Source organism: Salmo salar, chromosome ssa05, assembly GCF_905237065.1.
Source record: "Salmo salar chromosome ssa05, Ssal_v3.1, whole genome shotgun sequence".
Taxonomy (NCBI): domain Eukaryota; kingdom Metazoa; phylum Chordata; class Actinopteri; order Salmoniformes; family Salmonidae; genus Salmo; species Salmo salar.
In genome coordinates this window covers 77,691,577-77,710,941 of record NC_059446.1, presented here as the reverse complement: position 1 = coordinate 77,710,941, position 19,365 = coordinate 77,691,577, and the positions used below count along the sequence as shown (strand labels likewise).

The window sequence follows — 19,365 nt, the reverse complement described above, 5'->3', positions numbered from 1 at the left end:
AAAACATGCCATACAATATATCCGCCATGTTGGAGTCAACAATAGTCAGAAATAGCATTATAAATATTCACTTACCTTTGATGATCTTCATCAGAATGCACTCCCAGGAATCCCAGTTCCACAATAAATGTTTGTTTTGTTCGATAAAGTCCATCCTTTATGTCCAAATACCTCCTTTTTGTTCGCACCTTCAGTTCACAAATCCAAATTCACGACGCGCAGGTCAGACGAAAATTAAAAAAATTCCATTACAGTTCGTAGAAACATGTCAAACGATGTATAGAATCAATCTTTAGGATGTTTTTATCATAAATCTGCAATAACGTTTCAACCGGAGAAATCCTTTGTCTTCAGAAATGCAATGGAACTGAGCTACCTCTCACGTGAGCGCGCATGGCTGAGGCTCATGCCCTGCTGGCAGTCCTCTCACTCAATGAGCTCTTATTCTCCCCCACTTCACAGTAGAAGCCTCAAACAAGGTTCTAAAGACTGTTGACATCTAGTAGAAGCCTTAGGAAGTGCAAAATGACCCCACAGACACTGTAGTTTGGATAGGCAATCACTTGAAAAACTACAAACCACTTCCTGTTTGGATTTTCTTCTCAGGTTTTTGCCTGCCAAATGAGTTATGTTATACTCACAGACATCATTCAAACAGTTTTAGAAACTTCATTGTGTTTTCTATCCAAATCTACTTATAATATGCATATCTTAGTTTCTAGGAGTGAGTAGCAGGCAGTTTACTCTGGGCACGTCAGTCATCCAATCTACTCAATACTGCCACTATCCATAAGAAGTTAAAGGCTGATTTACCTAACACTCTAGACACCAAAGGAGTCTCCAGAGTTAACCAACCTTGTGAACAGGTTTAAGAACTTGTCATTTTAAGTCTTAATAGTGATGTTAGCTAAGGTAAGTCGGGGCTTTGTATTTAAAAAGACTGTAGTGATCTACAGAGAACCTTTTGGTGAAGAATACAGTGTTGAGTAATTAAACTGTCTCCTGTGATAAAATGAAGGGCGCTATGAAAAACACCATCCAAGGCTTTAATAGTAGAGGCAGATCACAGAGAATGGAAAAGGGAAAGCTAGAGATTTAAACTAGTCAAGTAAGATCTTCAAACAAATGTTTTTCTACAAACCACAATGCTAGAAAATAAAGAAACCACTAGGTCTAGAATATGTCATGAAGTTGAGAGGAAAACCAAAATTCAATAGTTTACCTTTTATTAGTGAGAATAAAAATGAGCCACAGGTGGGTTATTGTGATGAATAAATTAGTGACTGTGGTGGGTCCCATGTGGCTCAGTTGGTAGAGCATGGTGCTTGCAACGCCAAGCGTCTGCTGAAATGTAAAAATGACTGAAATGTGTGTGTATTCCAGTGTTTTCCTCTCTCAGTCTGGAGATGCTACCAGAGAGAGCTGCCACTCTGATGGTGTATGAAGACCTGATACACATTAACTCTGGATCCCAAGGTGAGAGAGAGTGTACTTAGACACTGTCCCTGGCCCAGTGACCTCACACACATTAATAATGAAAGATGTCCACCCCTTTAAAACATCTCTAATGAAAGACCCGCGCGCACACACACACACACACACACACACACACACACACACACACACACACACACACACACACACACACACACACACACACACACACACACACACACAGAGGCAGCATGTGTCCTCTGTTCCTCTGTCAATCAGTCAGGAGCAATTACATTAGATAAGATTAAATTAGATGTGATCTTATAACATGTATCTTTGTCTGCCATGTGTCTGATCAGTGTGCTTGTTTTGCTATGCGTGTGTGTGTTCGTCTTCAATAACCACACTCATTTAGAGTGTCCCATACCATCTGCTCTTCTCCAGCTCTGCCATCCTCTCCGAGGGAGGTTCTGCTGCTGCTACTCCTTTAAATCTTGCTGACTGAGTTGTGTGTGTCTGTCCTCCAGGAGGGCAGGATAATCATGCTATGTTCTGGTGCATACAGTGGCCCCCCTCCACACACAGCGTGTTATATCATGGTATTTTGCTTCCAGGGGAGCGATAAACCTTGTCATGTGGCAGGAGGAGAGAGAATGAAAAGAGAAGGGGGAAGAGAGGGGGTGGGGAGAAGGGGGGAAAAGAGGGGGTGGGGAGAATGGGGAAGAGAGGGGATGAGGGAAAGGTGGAAGAGAGGGAAAGGTGGAAGAGAGGGAAAGGGGGAAGAGAGGGGATGGGGAAGACAGGGGATGAGGTAAAGGGGGAAGAGGGGATGAGGGAAAGGGGGAGAGGCGGGGAAAGACGGGGATGGGGAGGGGATGGGGAGAACGGGGGAAGAGAGGGGAAGAGGGAATGGGGCGAGAAGGGAAGAGAGAGGGGGGAAGAGGGGATAGGGAGAAGCGGGGGAAAAGAGAAGGGATGGGGAGAAGGCGGGGATGGAGAGAAGGGGAAAGAGAGGGGATGGCGAGAAGGGGGAAGAGAGGGGTAAGGGTGCAATGTCCATTATAGAGGGAAGAAAAGATAGGGAACTCTTAGGAGGGGATGAGGATTGGCTTTTTGGATTGGCACAGGACCCCCCCCAAACCTAGAACTAACTCCTCTCCATTTTGTTACTCCAGTCCTGTTGATGTGATTATATCCCAGACCACCTCTAACACTGGACGTTCAGATCAATACCAGACCTCATCTAATACTGGACGTTCAGATCAATACCAGACCTCCTCTAATACTGGACGTTCAGATCAATACCAGACCTCCTCTAATACTGGACGTTCAGATCAATACCAGACCTCCTCTAATACTGGACGTTCAGATCAATACCAGACCTCCTCTAATACTGGACGTTCAGATCAATACCAGACCTCCTCTAATACTGGACGTTCAGATCAATACCAGACCTCCTTTAATACTGGACGTTCAGATCAATACCAGACCTCTAATACTGGACTTTCAGATCAATACCAGACCTCCTCTAATACTGGATGTTCAGATCAATACCAGACCTCCTCTAATACTGGACGTTCAGATCAATACCAGACCTCCTCTAATACTGGACGTTCAGATCAATACCAGACCTCCTCTAATACTGGATGTTCAGATCAATACCAGATCAGGTGTACTGGAGGCAGAGGATACACAGAGCTAGAGAAAACACACAGGCACGGCTGCAGCGGTGTCTCATTGCCCAGGAATGTACACTCACCACAGTGGAAACACTATGACATCATCGCAAAGCCCCACTATACAAACTTCTCTTTAACACACACAGTCTTCTTTAACTAACCTTGTGGGGACACAATTGATTCCCATTCTAAATCCTAATTTCCTTAACCCCTAACCATACCCCAACACCATCTCCTAACCCACAACCCCTTACCCCAATACTAACAATAATTCTAACCTTAATCTAAACCCCCTAGAAATAGTATGTTTCGTTGGTCTCATTTTTGTTTTTGTTTACTCTTCTTGTAGTTAAACATGTCTGCGAGCGCGCACACACACAGTCTTGTTTAACTAACCTTGTCGGGACACACAATTGATTCCCATTCAAAATCCTATTTTCCCTAACCTTACAACAAAACCTAAACCTAACCCACAACCACTTACCCCAATTCTAACACTGACACTAATTCTATCCTTACCCTAAACCCCCTAGAAATATTTTTGTTGTTGTTGGTCGATTAAACATGTCCACACACACAGCTATGTCTTACTATACTTGTGAGGACTTTTTGGGGACCAACAACTGAGTTCCATTCAAAATCCTATTTTCTCTAACCCCTAATCTTAACTCCTAAACCTAACCCCTAGTTCTAGCCCTAAACCTAATCCCTAAGCCTAAAATAGCCTTTTTACAAGTGAGGACCGGCAAAATGTTGGTTTACTATTTTCTTGAGGACTTCTGGTACTCACAAGCAATGTTCCCTCAAAGCTGCGCGCAGTAGCCCTGAGACCACGCACCTCCCGCGGGACTGCCTCACAGAAGAAATATCAGCCCACGGAGAGAAGAACGAGATTGAACTTCACTCAACTTTCTAGAGCAGTGGTCACCAGCCGGTCGATCAAGATGGATCTCCAAGGCATCCCTCGTCAATGTCTAAACATTTCTGTAAAAAAACCAACGATAAAGCCCTGCATTTCTATAATTTTTTGGTCTTCGGTTATTGGTGGTAGCTGCACCCGATTCAGCTGCCCTGCACGCTGGGCAGGCCAACTGTTGCCATTTTGAAACATTTCATGTGTCTGAAGGTACAAACTCTTCCTTCCCGGAGAGCAAATCAAGTGCACTATAGGCCTACCGCTGGCCAATGGGATGGCTCAGATGACCGTGTCTGCAGTACAAGAAAGCTACAGCAAAGATTTCAGAACATTGAAAACCATGACTAGAGAGAGACTGTCAACGAATACAGCAAAGAGCTGCTGTTTTTATGAGTAACTTCATGTTTAAGTTCTTACTCAGCACTGTCAACACTTTGTATTCAACACTTTTATAAGCCATAAAATGCCCTTTTCTCATATTTCCAATCAGCTCTGCAACAAGCAGTGCAGCAGTAATGAATGAGTAGGACATCGTATCCATAGGCTTGCGTTATTATTAGCGGCTTGGTCTTTTTTAATATCAAGGAATATTTCACTTTCTCTGGTCATAGGAGTAACAACATGAATTTGTGCATGAGGCAGAAATAATGCGGTGCGACTTGAGTTTCGCCAACAGCTGGAAGAAGGTGTCACTTTTTGGTCAGTGTCAGTGGAGGAAAGGGAGAGCAGAGGGATGTTGAGAGGTGGACCCTCAGTCTGCTGCTCTCTCCCTCTGCTGAGACTGACCATCAGCCCAGTAAAATAAAAATAAAAAGCAAATTATTTAAATGTATGCTCACTCAGCTGTGCCTCACAAGTAATACAACAACAGATCTATTACCGGTGTGATCATATAGCCTACCTCAAATGTTTTAATATAAAAAAAAATTAAATGTCCCGAACAACAATGCATTGGCAGGGAAATTCAAGCAAAGCCAGTATGTGGTGATAATGTATTGGGCCTGTAGCTTACTGCACAAACCTCATTGCTACAGTACTGTTTTTAATTGGTTAATGTTTCCTAGAAAAAAAGTTTAGCCTATTTTTTATTTTTTTTATTTTTTTTGAGCAGTAGATCTTGGCTTGCATTTTGACTCAGAAAGGGATCTTGACTCAGAAAAGGTTGGTGGCTACTGTTCTAGAGTTTTCCTTGTTAACTTCTATGGGCTAAGTGGGACACAGCCAGTGAAATATCAGGGCGGCAAATTCAAAAACAACAAAATGTCATAATTCAACTTTCTCAAACATACAACTATTTTACACCTTTTTAAAGATACACTTCTCCTTGATGAAACTACATTGTCCGATTTTCAAAAAGGCTTTACAGCGAAAGCAAAACATTAGATTATGTTAGGAGAGTACATAGACAAAAATAATCACACAGGCATTGTCCAAGCAAGGACATGTGTCAATAAAACCCAAAACACAGCTAAATGAAGCACTAACCTTTGATGATCTTCATCAGATGACACTCCTAGGACATTATTTTACACAATACATGTATGTTATGTTCGATAAAGTTCATATTTATATCCAAAAACAGCATTTTACATTGGCGCGTGATGTTCAGAAAATGTATTCCCACCAAAACGTCCGGTGAATGTGCACATCAATTTACAAAAATACTCATCATAAACGTTGACAAAATATATAACAACTATTTAAAGAATTATAGATAAACTACCCCTGGATGCAGCCGCTGTGTCAGATTTTAAAATAGCTTTACGGAGAAAGCACATTTATCAATATTCTGAGTACATAGCTCAGCCATCACGGTGAGCTATTCAGACACCCGCCAAGTTCGGGGCAACCTAAACTCAGAATTAGTATTAGAAATATTCTCTTACCTTTGCTGATCTTCGTCAGAATGCACTCCCAGGACTGCTACTTCCACAAGAAATGTTGTTTTTGTTCGAAATAATCCATATTTATGTACAAATACCTCCGTTTTGTTTGTGCGTACAGATCACTTATCCAAAGGCATAACGCGCGAGCACGGAACGAGAGACGAAAAGTCAAAATGTTCCATTACCGTACTTAGAAGCATGTCAAACGCTGTTTAAAATCAATCTTTATGGTATTTTTAACGTAAAATTGCGATAATATTCCAACCGGACAATAGCGTATTCATTCAAGAAGAAAAAGAAGGAACGGCGTGCTCGCGTGACCGCGCATATCCAATCCCTTTGTTGCCAGGCAGACCACTCAGTAACTGAGCTCCTATACTCTGCCCAGTGACAGGAGAAGGCTCAAACCACTTTCTGAAGGCTTTAGACAGCCATTGGAAGCCTTAGGAAGTGCAACGTCACCCCACAGACACTGTAGCTTCGATAGAGAATCAAAAGAAGAACTACAATTCTCAGACTTTCCACTTCCTGCTTAGATTTTTCTCAGGTTTTTGCCTGCCATATGAGTTCTGTTATACTCACAGACACCATTCAAACCGTTTTAGAAACTTCAGAGTGTTTTCTATCCAAATCTACTAATAATATGCATATTCTAGTTTCTGGGCCAGAGTAGTAACCTGTTTAAATTGGGTACGTTTTTCATCCGGCCATGAAAATACTGCCCCCTAGCCCAGACAGGTTAACACTATCACAGTTTCCCTTTACTGTGGCAATTTTGATCGAATCAAGGCAATATTTGCCACTTTCAATGCAACATACTGATACAAAATTTGGTTGTAGGCAGAAGAAATCGGAGTAGGATTCTATTGCATTGACATGCACGACTCAGCCCGTAATCTACACAGACTGGTGCAGCATAACCAATCAGAGCTGCAGTAGGCCTATATGCAAATAGACCATTGCCATATATGGATCTGTGCCATTTACTTTGAATTGGACTGTGTTTACAGCATGAGCGGTTGTGAGTAGATGCGCTTGTTTTGAGATCAAAGCGAGAGCTGCATGTAGCCACGTGTGCACATTTTGTTCATATCCTTTGCTAGTTCCATTCTTTTACTTTGAGATTTGTGTGTATTGTGAATTGTTAGATACTACTGAACTATTGGAGTTAGGAACACAAGCATTTCGCTACACCTGCAATAACATCTGCTAAACATGTGTATGTGACCAATAAAATTGAATTTGATTTTAGTCAGTGAGATATTAGTCCAGTTATAGTTTGTTTGTAGTCGCCTAAACATACCTCGGCCTAAACATCAGTGCCACAGGTAACTTCCACAAAGCTGTGAACGATCTGAGAAACAAGAAGGGCTTTCTATGCCATCAAAAGGAACATACAATTCGACATACCAATTAGGATCTGGCTAAAAATACTTGAATCAGTTATAGAATCCAAAAATTCACAAAATGGGACAAACACCAAATTGAGAGACTGCATGCAGAATTCTGTAAAAATATCCTCAGTGTACAACGTAAAACACCAAATAATGCATGCAGAGCAGAATTAGGCCAATACCCGCTAATTATTAAGATCCAAAAAAGAGCCGTTAAATTCTACAACCACCTAAAAGCAAGCGATTCCCAAACCTTCCATAACAAAGCCATCACCTACAGAGCGATGAACCTGGAGAAGAGTCCCCTAAGCAAGCTGGTCCTGGGGCTCTGTTCACAAACACAAACAGAGCCCCAGGACAGCAACACAATTAGACACAACCAAATCATGAGAAAACAAAAAGATAATTACTTGACACATTGGAAAGATTTAACAAAAAAACTGAGCAAACTAGAATGCTATTTGGTTCTAAACAGAAAGTACACAGTGGCAGAATACCTGACTACTGTGACTGACCCAAACTTAAGCAAAGCTTTGACTATGTACAGACGCAGTGAGCATAGCCTTGCTATTGAGAAAGGCTGCTGTAGGCAGACCTGGCTCTGAAGAGAAGACCTGCTATGTGCACACTGCCCACAAAATGAGGTGGCAACTGAGCTGCACTTCCTAACCTCCTGCCAAATGCATGACCATATTAGAGACACATATTTCCCTCAGATTACACAGACCTACAAAAAATGTGAAAACAAACCCAATTTTGGTAAACTTCCATATCTATTGTGTGAAATACCACAGTGTGCAATCACAGGAGCAAGATGTGTGACCTGTTGCCACAAGAAAAGGGCAACCAGTGAAGAACAAACACCATTGTAAATACAACCCATATTTATTTATTTTCCCTTTTGTACTTTAACTATTTGCACATAATGAACTTTTGTGAGTGTAATGTTTACTGTTCATTTTTGTATTGTATTATTTTACTTTTGTTTATCTATTCCACTTGCTTTTGCAATGTGAACATATTTCTCATGTCAATAAAGCCCTTAGAGAGAGGCAGTGAGAGACAGAGAAAGAAAGCGGGAGGCAGTGAGAGAGAAAGAGGGAGAGAGAGAGAGGAAGGGTGGCAGAGGGAGATGGAAGGAACAGATTGAGTAAAAGAGAAAAACCATTAGAAAGTTGAGATTTAATATTTAAGTAAAAACAGAGTGATAAGAGAGTGAGAGGAGAGAAGGCCAACATTCATATGGCGTTCATCACACATCTTCCAGACATTCATTTGACAAGCTGCGTTAAAAAGGGTTACAGGGGAGATGGACACTAAGGAACAGTGGATCTAAGTGTGTGAGTGGTTCCTGACCCCCCCTCTTTCCTCCCCAGGATCGAGGGGTCAGTCCTGGGTTCAGTTCCAGCGTCGAGCCCTGAGCCTTCCTCCCAACTCGTCCTACAGCAATCTCACTGCACTGCTGACTGTGGCCAACAACCCCAGCCACATCCAGCACTTCCCCTACCTACAGGGCTTGGGGGGCAACGGAACAGGTACCTCCACTGGGACAGACTGGGACCAGACTTAGGTGGAATACACTCTTGGTACCATTCCATTGGTGCCGTTGTATCCGGCAAACTAAATCAATTATTTGAAAGTATTTGACATATGGATGCGGGGTGAAGGAAGGAGGAGGATGAAGGGTGGGTGGGTGGGTGGGAGGGATGGAGGAGATGAGGGGTGGGTGGGGGATGAGGGGTGGGTGGGATAGAAGACATGAGAGGCTGGTGGGGAGTGTGGTGAAGGGATGGATGAGAGGTAAGTGTGTGGGTGGAGATGTGGGGTGAAGGGACAGATGGGTGGGTGGGCAGGTGGGATCAAGGGAGGGATCAGGGGTGGGTGGGGTGAAGGTTGGGGTGGGTGAGGTGACGGTAGGGGTGAGGGGGGTGTGGTGAAGGCAGGGGTGATGTAGGGGTGTGGTGGAGGGAAGGATGAGGAGTGGGTGAGGTGATATAGGGGTGAAGGTAGGGGTGGGTGTGGTGAAGTGAGGGGTGGATGTGAATAAGGTAGGGTTAAGGAGATGAGGGGTGAAGGTAGGGGTGAGGTACAGTTCTATGTAAGAGGCTCCATCAAAGATACACTACCCAGAAGAGCCCCCTTCAACACAATATAACCCCTGTGTGTGTCCATTTTACATTTCTGTCATTTAGCAGACACTCTCCTCTCCCCTTCTCTTTCTCCCTGTTTCCTCTCACCCTGCTTCCTCTCCTCTCACTTTCTCTTGCTCCCTCCTTCCTCTCCTCTTCTTCTAATCTCCTCCCTCTCTCCCTTTCACTACTCCTCTCATCCCGCTCTCACTACACCTCTCCTCTCTCTCCCTCTCACTACACCTCTCCTCTCTCTCCCTCTCTCTGCTCCTCTCCTCCCTCTCAATTCAATTTCAATTTGCTTTATTGGCATGACATAACAATGTACATATTGCCAAAGCTTATTTTGGATATTTACAATATAAAAAATAAATAAAATGAGTCAAAATTGTCAACGGGACAACAGTAACAACAATAACCAAGGGTCAAAATAACCATACATTCAACAATAACAATAATCATACAGTAGAGTACATGTGCAGGTTGATTGGTCTGTCAGACACTGTCCCTCAACTTATGGCAGGCAGCAATGTAGTGCGCTGCCAACCCACAGCTCTCTGCGTCCTCCCCCAACAGGACGGGTAGCCTATCCTCATCAGAGAGGGCTTTGAAACCTTGAATAAGGGTTTCAAATTTGGGAAAATGACACTAATTGTTTTAAATTTTTGACATTTTGTCAGGAAATGCAGCTCCGTCTCAGTTTCTGCTGTTGTGCAGTGGTTGCACAGCCTTTCCTCTACAGGGAGCCAGGTTTTCCTGTGTCTACCCTTCTCAATGGCAAGGCTGTGCTCACTGAGCCTGTACTTTATCAAGGTTTTTCTAAGGTTTTGATCAGTAACCATGGTCAAATATTTAGCCACGGTGTACTGTCGATTTAGGGCCAGACAGCACTGCATTTTGCTTTGTGTTTGTGCTTGTGTTTCCCAATAAGCAATGTAGCTTTGTTTTCATGGTCTTGTAATTTGGTTTATTCTGATTGATTGGATGTTCTGGTCCACAGTGTGTTAGTAGAACAGGTTTGTGAACTCAGCCCCAGGACCAGCTGGATGAGGGGACTCTTTTCTTTGCTCAGCTCTTGGCATTGCAGGGCTTGGTAATGATATGAGAGGGTGGCACTGTATTTTAGATGTTTCCAAAACTTAATTGCTCTTTTTTGAGTTTTTATTATTAGTGGATATTGGCCTAATTCTGCCCTGCATGCATTGTTTGTAGTTTTCCTCTGGACATGTAGGAGAATCTTACAGAACTCTGCATGCAGGGTTTCAATGGGGTGTTTGTCCCATTTGATGAAATCTTGTTTTGCAAGTGGACCCCACACCTCGCTGCCATAAAGTGCAATTGGTTCAATGACATATTCAATTAGTTTTAGCCAAAGTATTTCAATTTGAATTTGCTTTTTAATGGCGTAGAATGCCCTGCGTGCTTTCTCTCTGTTCATTCACTGCCTCATTAAGGTGTCCAGTTGAGCTTATTTTTAAACCTAAGTAATTGTAGTGTGTACAGTACTCCTATATATTTTGTACCAATTGAGAACTTTGGTCTAATTCCCTGAGATCTGGATCTTCTCTGGAAAATCATTATTTTAGTATTTTTGGGGTTTACTGCCAGGGCCCAGGTCTGTAGTGCGTTTACTGCTCTAGCAGGTCCAGGCTCTGCTGTAGACCATGTGCTGTGGGTGACAGCAGGCATAGGTCATCTGCGACGAGTAGGCATTTAACCTCTGAATTGTGGAGACTAACATCAGGGGCTGAGGATTTTTCTCGAATAGTGGCCAATTCGTTGATGTAAATATTGAAGAGTGCAGGGCTCAGATTGCAACCCTGACGAAGGCCCCGCCCCTGGTTAAAGAATTCTGTTCTTTTCTTGCCAATTTTAATGCTGCACGTATTGCCAGTATACATTGATTTAATTATGTCATATGTTTTACCCCCTATACCACTTTCAATAACTTTGTAGAACAGTCCTGTATGCCAAATAGAATCAAATGCTTTTTGGAAGTCGATAAAGCAAGGGTATATTTTGGTATTATTTTGGTGGACATGTTTATCTATCAGGGTGTGTAGGGTGTAATATGATCACTTGTGCGATGTTTTGGTATAAATCCAATTTGGCTTTTACTCAAGACATTGTGCTTATTAAGGAAGTTTAGAACTCATACATTTATAATACTACAGAAAACCTTCCCCAGGTTACTGTTCACACAAATGCCTCTGTAATTGTTAGGGTCAAATTTGTCTCCGTTCTTAAAGATTGGGGTTATGAGTCCTTGATTCCAGATGTCAGGGAAATAACCTACACTCAGGATCAAATTAAACAGTTTTAATATAGCCAATTGAAATTTTGCACTAGTAAGTTTGAGCATCTCATTTAGGATGCCATCAGGTCCGCATGCTTTTTTAAATTTGAGAGCCTGAAGTTTCTTATAGAGCTCCTGGTCAGTAATTGGGGAGTCCAATGGATTTTGATTGTCCTTTATTGCTTTTTCTAGTCCATTCAACTTCTCATGAATTTGACGTTGTTCTGCGTTTGTGTCAATTTGAACGGTGTTGTAGAGTGTTTTAAAATGGGTTGTCCATATGTCACCATTTTGTATTGCTAATCCCTCTTGTTTAGATTATTATTTTTTTCTTCCAATTTTGCCAGAAGTTGTTTATGGACTCTTCAATTAGTGTCAGCTGCTTGCTGTTGTACTGTGCTTTTTTGGTTCTGAGTGTATGTTTATAGAGTTTTAAAGTCTCACAGTAATGAAGGCGTAATTCATCATTATTTAGGTCTCTGTGCTTTTGGTTGGATAGTGTTCTAAGTTTTTTCCTTATCATTTTACAATCTGCATCAAACCAGTTGTCATCTGTGATCTTTTTTGTTTTGTTTTTTGTCAATTTCAATTGTGCTTCTTTTGCTGTTTGCCTGAATATATAGTTGATGTTTTTTACTGCTAGATTGATGCCTTCTTTACTGTGTATGAATGTGGTATCCAGAAAGTTATCTAAGAGTGTTTTGATATTTTGGTTACAGGTTGCTTTCTGGCATTCTTCTGTGCTGTTTTGGGCCCATCTGTATGAATTTCTGATGTTGTACAGCTTACTGGGCTGTGAATGTGTGGTTGTTTCCATGTCTGTTCTTTTGAGGAACAATGTAATTTGGCTGTGATCAGACAGAGGTGTTAGTGGCTTGACAGTGAATGAGCTGAGAGAGAAGGGGTCAATGTCTGTAATCATATAGTCTACTGTACTGTGGCCAAGAGGTGAGCAGTAGGTAAATCTCCCCAGAGTCCCCCCGTAACCTACCATTGACAAAGTACAGACCCAGGCTTCTACAGAGCTGCAACAGATCCCTTCCGTTTCTGTTGATGGTGCTGTCACTGTTGTTTCTATGGGGGAGATTAAGACAGTTAGAAACAGTATGGCCTGTAATAAAGCTGTCCCCTCGTGTGGTCATTAGATCAGGTAGTGTTCCTGTGCGCGCATTTGTGTCCCCACAGATGAGTACATTTCCCTGGGCCTGGAAATGGCACGTCTCTTCCTCAAGGGTGGGGAAGATCTCCTCTGAGTAATATGGGGATTCTGAAGGGGGGGGGATATATATTGCGCAAAGGGACACATATTTTTCTGTCAATACAAGTTATTTTTGTAGTTTTAACCAAATGTGATATTTACCAATAGAGTCTCTGCCTCTATTGACAGAGCTGTGTTTCTGTGATGGCACAATTACCTCTCTGTAGCCTGTGGGACAGTGAGTGACAATGTCAGCCTTACACCATGTCTCCTGCAGAATGATGACGTCAACATCTTTAAGATTTTTGTTGAACTCCAGTGCTAAACTCTTCAGTCCAAAGGTTGATGAGTTTAGGCCCTGAATGTTCCACATGCTAACTGATAGGGATTTCATGTTGCAAAAAGAAAGAATAGCAGTCAGAAATACAGTAACTATTAACTAATAAGTTGTTAAGAGATAAACAGGATAACAGCTAACATTTTTTCTGTTATATATATATATATTCCTATTCATTGAACAAGTAAATTCTTGTGTGTGTGTGTGTGTGTGTGTGTGTTTAGTGCAGATGTATTGGAGGAGCTGTTTAATCTCACTTAATCCTCCAGGGTTCTCCTGTCCTCTGACGACCTCTGCGTAGCTGCGCTGGTCCTGCTTTTGGGCCCTCTGGAGTGGAGGGGGGCCAGGTCTGGGCCGGAGGGCTTCCTCTCGGGTCTGGTAAAGGTGGTGGTCTGGTGTGGGGTAGTAGGCTGGGCCCGGTCCGGTCTGGCTAAGCCGATGGAAGTGGTGATGGTCTGGTGGTGGGTGGGGTGTAGAGGGGGCCTGGGGCTCCCTGGTGGTGCAGTGGTCTGGTAGGGGTCTCTGGGTGGTCCTCTGTCCAGTGCGGCATGGGGTGTTTGTCTACCAAGTGCCACGTCCTTTAGAGACTTGGCAAACATCCCTACTGTCTGCTTCCTCAGGTGGGAGTGGTCATGCAGATGCTCTGGGGTGATTGTTGGGTGGTGAGCAACGTGTACGTTCGGGAGTAGGCCACACCCTCTGGTGAGGGCCTCTCTCTGTAGTAGGTGTTCCATGTGAGCCTCCTTGTTGACTGGGGGTGTGGGTAAAGTGTTGTCGGTATGGGGGGGGGGGGGTTGTGGGCAAAGGTGGGTCAGTGGCTCTAGCAGCACCAGGCTGATGGTAGTGTGGTCTTGGCTCTGGTGGTTGTAGGCAGGCAGGGGGGAGGATAGCCCTGCTGTTGGGGTGCCTGAGGTGAGGGGAGAGGTCGGGGTGCTGTCCTTATCTTTTTTGCTTTCCGCTATCTTCGTTAGGGTGGGGAAGTCCTGCACAACAGAGCTGAGTGCAGCCTCACTGCCCTGGACCATGAATAGTGCCGTTCTGATACATGTTTACCGTCAGAAACCTGTTTTCCTGGTCCTTATCGCTGTCCTCAAAAATGTGGATTTGCCTTCCCTTGCAGATGCCTTTCTTTGTGCTATAGCTGAAATGCCTGGTTACAGCTGTATGCCAGGCAGTAGTGTGGTCTGTGTAAAATAACAGGTTCGTAACAGCCCTGTTTTGTGAGCAGTCGGCACGGTAAGCTAGCTGACAGATTTGAATTTGGCTAGCTACCACGATGAAGATTGGTCTTTTAACTCACTCTCTGCTAATCTTTTCCTCCTGTGTTGATGTTCAGTTGTACAATTTGATTACCTATACATTTTTTGCAAATTTAATCATGTCAATCTCGTTCTTAACAACCGAAAAGTTATAACAAGTCAGGAGCTGTTCTTCTGCATGATTTCTCTCTCTCCCTCTCACTACACCTCTCCTCTCTCTCCCTCTCACTACACCGCTCCTCTCTCTCTACCTCTCACTACACCTCTCCTCTCTCTCCCTCTCACTACACCTCTCCTCTCTCTCCCTCTCACTACACCTCTCCTCTCTCTCTCCCTCTCACTACACCGCTCCTCTCTCTCTCCCTCTCACTACACCTCTCTCCCTCTCACTACACCTCTCCTCTCTCTCTCTACCTCTCCTCTCTCTCTCCCTCTCACTACACCTCTCCTCTCTCTCACTACACCTCTCCTCTCTCTCACTACACCTCTCCTCTCTCTCTCCCTCTCACTACACTTCTCTCCCTCACTTCTCTTCTCTCTCCTCACTACACCGCTCCTCTCTCTCTCTCCCTCTCACTACACCGCTCCTCTCTCTCTCTCCCTCTCACTACACCGCTCCTCTCTCTCTCCCTCTCACTACACCGCTCCTCTCTCTCTCCCTCTCACTACACCTCTCCTCTCTCTCTCCCTCTCACTACACCTCTCTCCCTCTCACTACACCTCTCCTGTCTCTCCCTTTCACTACACCTCTCCTCTCTCTCCCTCTCACTACACCTCTCTCTTTCCCTCTCACTACACCTCTCCTCTCTCTCTCCTCTCCTCTCCTCTCTCTCCCTCTCACTACACCTCTCTCTCCCTCTCACTACACCTCTCTCCCTCTCACTACACCTCTCTCCCTCTCACTACACCTCTCCTCTCTCTCTCTCTCCCTCTCACTACCTCTCCTCTCTCTCTCCCTCTCACTACACCTCTCCTCTCTCTCTCCCTCTCACTACACCTCTCTCCCTCTCACTACACCTCTCCTCTCTCTCCCTCTCACTACACCTCTCTCCCTCTCACTACACCTCTCCTCTCTCTCTCCCTCTCACTACTCTCCTCTGCTCTCCTCTCTCCCTCACTACTCCTCTTTTGGCTCTCCTCTTGTCCTCTAACAGGAAGTGAGCGTAGGTTTGAGCTGACTCCAGTGGCGGCCATCTCTGTCCACCTATTGACCAGTGAGGGGGTGGAGCTCCAGGTGAACGGCCCAATCAGCATCTTCATCCCTCTACCGGCCAATAGCGGCCTGAAGGAGAACCAACACATCCCAGCCTGGAGGTTCGACCCCAGTCTAGGTGAGTACATACACACACACACAGCTTTTCAGTTTTTCCCTTTCTGAGCAGGGAGCAGATTTCCTGTGTTTGGATCCGGAGTTCCTGCCCTCTGAACTTCTAATCAGTGGGGTAAGGTGTGTGTTGTGTTGTGTGTGTTTACCCTCCTGCATCCTTCATCAGTGGGATCTATGTTTCCTGAAAGTTGATGGGATGTGTGTATCTCAGTCAAGCTGGGAAATGCATCACTACATTCTTTTTTTAAAGGAACTGGGGAAAGAAAGCGTACCAGAATGCAACACACTGTACAGTGAGACGGGAGATTAGTGAGGCAGAGTTATGAATGGAAGACTTGAGAACTTTATAAAAGATTATCTGACATATTATTGGACGTAACGCACCCTATTAAAACACATCAAAACACTATACTTCTTGTTCCTGATTACATCCACATCACAAGATTGGCTAGGAAATGTAGCCTAACCTGTTTGGAAAATCCCTCCCTCCCCTCTCTCCCTCCCTCCCCAGATCAGTAGAGTTGTAGTCAGCCCTAGATCATTGACTCAGACAGCAGTGGAGTGATTTAGGAGGGTAGCCAGAGTAGTGCTTGAACCAGTCAAGCTGAGGTACACTACCAAGGACGTCCTGTAATATGAAGGTCCAGTCACTGTGACCAACACAACGTGACTTACTGTTGCTGAAGGAGACCATTCACTAGGCCAACGAGCTGATTAGGACGGGGGCTATAGGAGCACAGACACACACACACACACACACACACACACACACACAGACAGATATACACATAAGGTGTAAACAATCACACACAGTACTGTACCTAGCCCAGCACAGCCTGACCCAGCATAGCCATGTTCTCCTGAGGAGTCAACTCTCTCACTGGGTGACCCTTTACATGATTGACATTGAAAGCCACTGTTCCCACGATGCCTTATAGCCAGAGGGTATGTAGCCTTGTGTCAATACACGCACACACACTGTATGGGGTTAATATTTCCCAGAAACAGCCACCTCTGGTCCTCTGTGTTTTAGTCCACCGTTTCCCTAGCAACCCCCCAATAACAAACCTAACAGACCTGGGGCTTTAATTGAGTGTGTGTGTGTGTGTGTAAGTGTGCGAGTGAGAGAGAGTTTGAGATTTCTCCAGAAATATTTCTGCCTGATCATTCCTTCTCCACACAAAGAAGCCAATGTTAGGAGGGAGTGTGTTGTTGTCTAGGCTTGCACATGGAGAGGTGATAACACACACCAACTCTCACACACACACGCAAACTCTCTCAGACGCATACACACGCCAACTCTCACAGACACACACACACACACACACACACACACACCAACTCTCACAAACACACACACACACACACCAACTCTCTCACACACACACACACACACACACACACACAGACACACACACCAACTCTCTCACACACACACCAACTCTCTCACACACACACCAACTCTTTCTCTCACACACACACGCCAACTCTCACAGACAGACACACACACCAACTCTCACAAACACACACACACCAACTCACACACACACCAACTCTTTCTCTCACACACACACACACACCAACTCTCTCACACACACACACAGATGCTTGAGCACACAGACACACACCAACTCTCACACAGACACACAGAATCTTGAGCACACACACACACCAACTCTCACACAGACACACAGAATCTTGAGCACACACACACACACACCAACTCTCACAGAGACACACAGATGCCTGAGCATACAGAGCCACACAAACTCTCACACACAGACGTTTGAGCAAAAGACACACACAGACTTGGTCAAACCTGTTCTGCTAGTTTAACTGACAGCATGTATTTTGTTCTGGGATGTTGTGGAGCACTGAGCTGAATGATGTCACATACTGTTAGAAAGGAGCATGTTTACCTCCGTGTGTTTATGATGTCAATACCATCCAGTTAATGATGTAACTACCATCCAGACTCAATACATTACAGAGAGGAGTTAATGATGTCAATACATTACAGAGAGGAGTTAATGATGTCAATACATTACAGAGAGGAGTTCATGATGTCAATACATTACAGAGAGGAGTTAATGATGTCAATACTTTACAGAGAGGAGTTAATGATGTCAATACATTACAGAGAGGAGTTAATGATGTCAATACATTACAGAGAGGAGTTAATGATGTAACTACCATCCAGACTCAATACATTACAGAGAGGAGTTAATGATGTCAATACATTACAGAGAGGAGTTAATGATGTAACATTACAGAGAGGAGTTAATGATGTCAATACATTACAGAGAGGAGTTAATGATGTCAATACATTACAGAGAGGAGTTAATGATGTCAATACATTACAGAGAGGAGTTAATGATGTCAATACATTACAGAGAGGAGTTAATGATGTCAATACATTACAGAGAGGAGTTAATGATGTCAATACATTACAGAGAGGAGTTAATGATGTCAATACATTACAGAGAGGAGTTAATGATGTCAATACATTACAGAGAGGAGTTAATGATGTAACTACCATCCAGACTCAATACATTACAGAGAGGAGTTAATGATGTCAATACATTACAGAGAGGAGTTAATGATGTCAATACATTACAGAGAGGAGTTAATGATGTCAATACATTACAGAGAGGAGTTAATGATGTCAATACATTACAGAGAGGAGTTAATGATGTCAATACATTACAGAGAGGAGTTAATGATGTCAATACATTACAGAGAGGAGGGAGGGAGGGAGGGAAAGCGTTTCACAAAGATGCTGAGTCACAGGCATTTCTCTCCTTCTCTTGTTTCTCTCCCCCCTCCCTGTACATTAGTCTCTTGTTTCTCTCTCCCCCTCCCTGTACATTAGTCTCTTGTTTCTCTCTCCCCTCCCTGTACATTAGTCTCTTGTTTCTCTCTCCCCCCTCCCTGTACATTAGTCTCTTGTTTCTCTCTCCCCCTCCCTGTACATTAGTCTCTTGTTTCTCTCTCCCCCTCCCTGTACATTAGTCTCTTGTTTCTCTCCCCCTCCCTGTACATTAGTCTCTTCTTTCTCTCTCCCCTCCCTGTACATTAGTCTCTTGTTTCTCTCTCCCCCCCTGTACATTAGTCTCTTGTTTCTCTCTCCCCTCCCTGTACATTAGTCTCTTGTTTCTCTCTCCCCCCTGTACATTAGTCTCTTGTTTCTCTCTCCCCTCCCTGTACATTAGTCTCTTGGTTCTCTCTTCCCCCTCCCTGTACATTAGTCTCTTGTTTCTCTCTCCCCCCCTGTACATTAGTCTCTTGTTTTCTCTCCCCCTCCCTGTACATTAGTCTCTTGTTTCTCTCTTCCCCTCCCTGTACATTAGTCTCTTGTTTCTCTCTTCCCCCTCCCTGTACATTAGTCTCTTGTTTCTCTCTCCCCCTCCCTGTACATTAGTCTCTTGTTTCTCTCTCCCCCTCCCTGTACATTAGTCTCTTGTTTCTCTCTTCCCCCCTCCCTGTACATTAGTCTCTTGTTTCTCTCTG

General features: G+C 44.0%; 1 protein-coding gene across 2 annotated transcripts in view; it reads left to right on the top strand.

Annotated features, from left to right (window-relative positions):
• The window catches only part of LOC123743181 (protein FAM171A1), a 114,549-nt gene that overhangs the window by 14,899 nt on the left and 80,285 nt on the right, over positions 1-19,365 (top strand). Inside the window, exons 3-5 of one of the 2 annotated variants that reach the window (XM_045718995.1) lie at positions 1,384-1,476; positions 8,686-8,844; positions 15,683-15,859. In XM_045718995.1, the coding sequence (XP_045574951.1) occupies positions 1,384-1,476; positions 8,686-8,844; positions 15,683-15,859 (429 nt within the window). The remainder of the gene's footprint in view (positions 1-1,383; positions 1,477-8,685; positions 8,845-15,682; positions 15,860-19,365) is intronic. The other variant, XM_045718996.1, reaches the window with a different exon arrangement.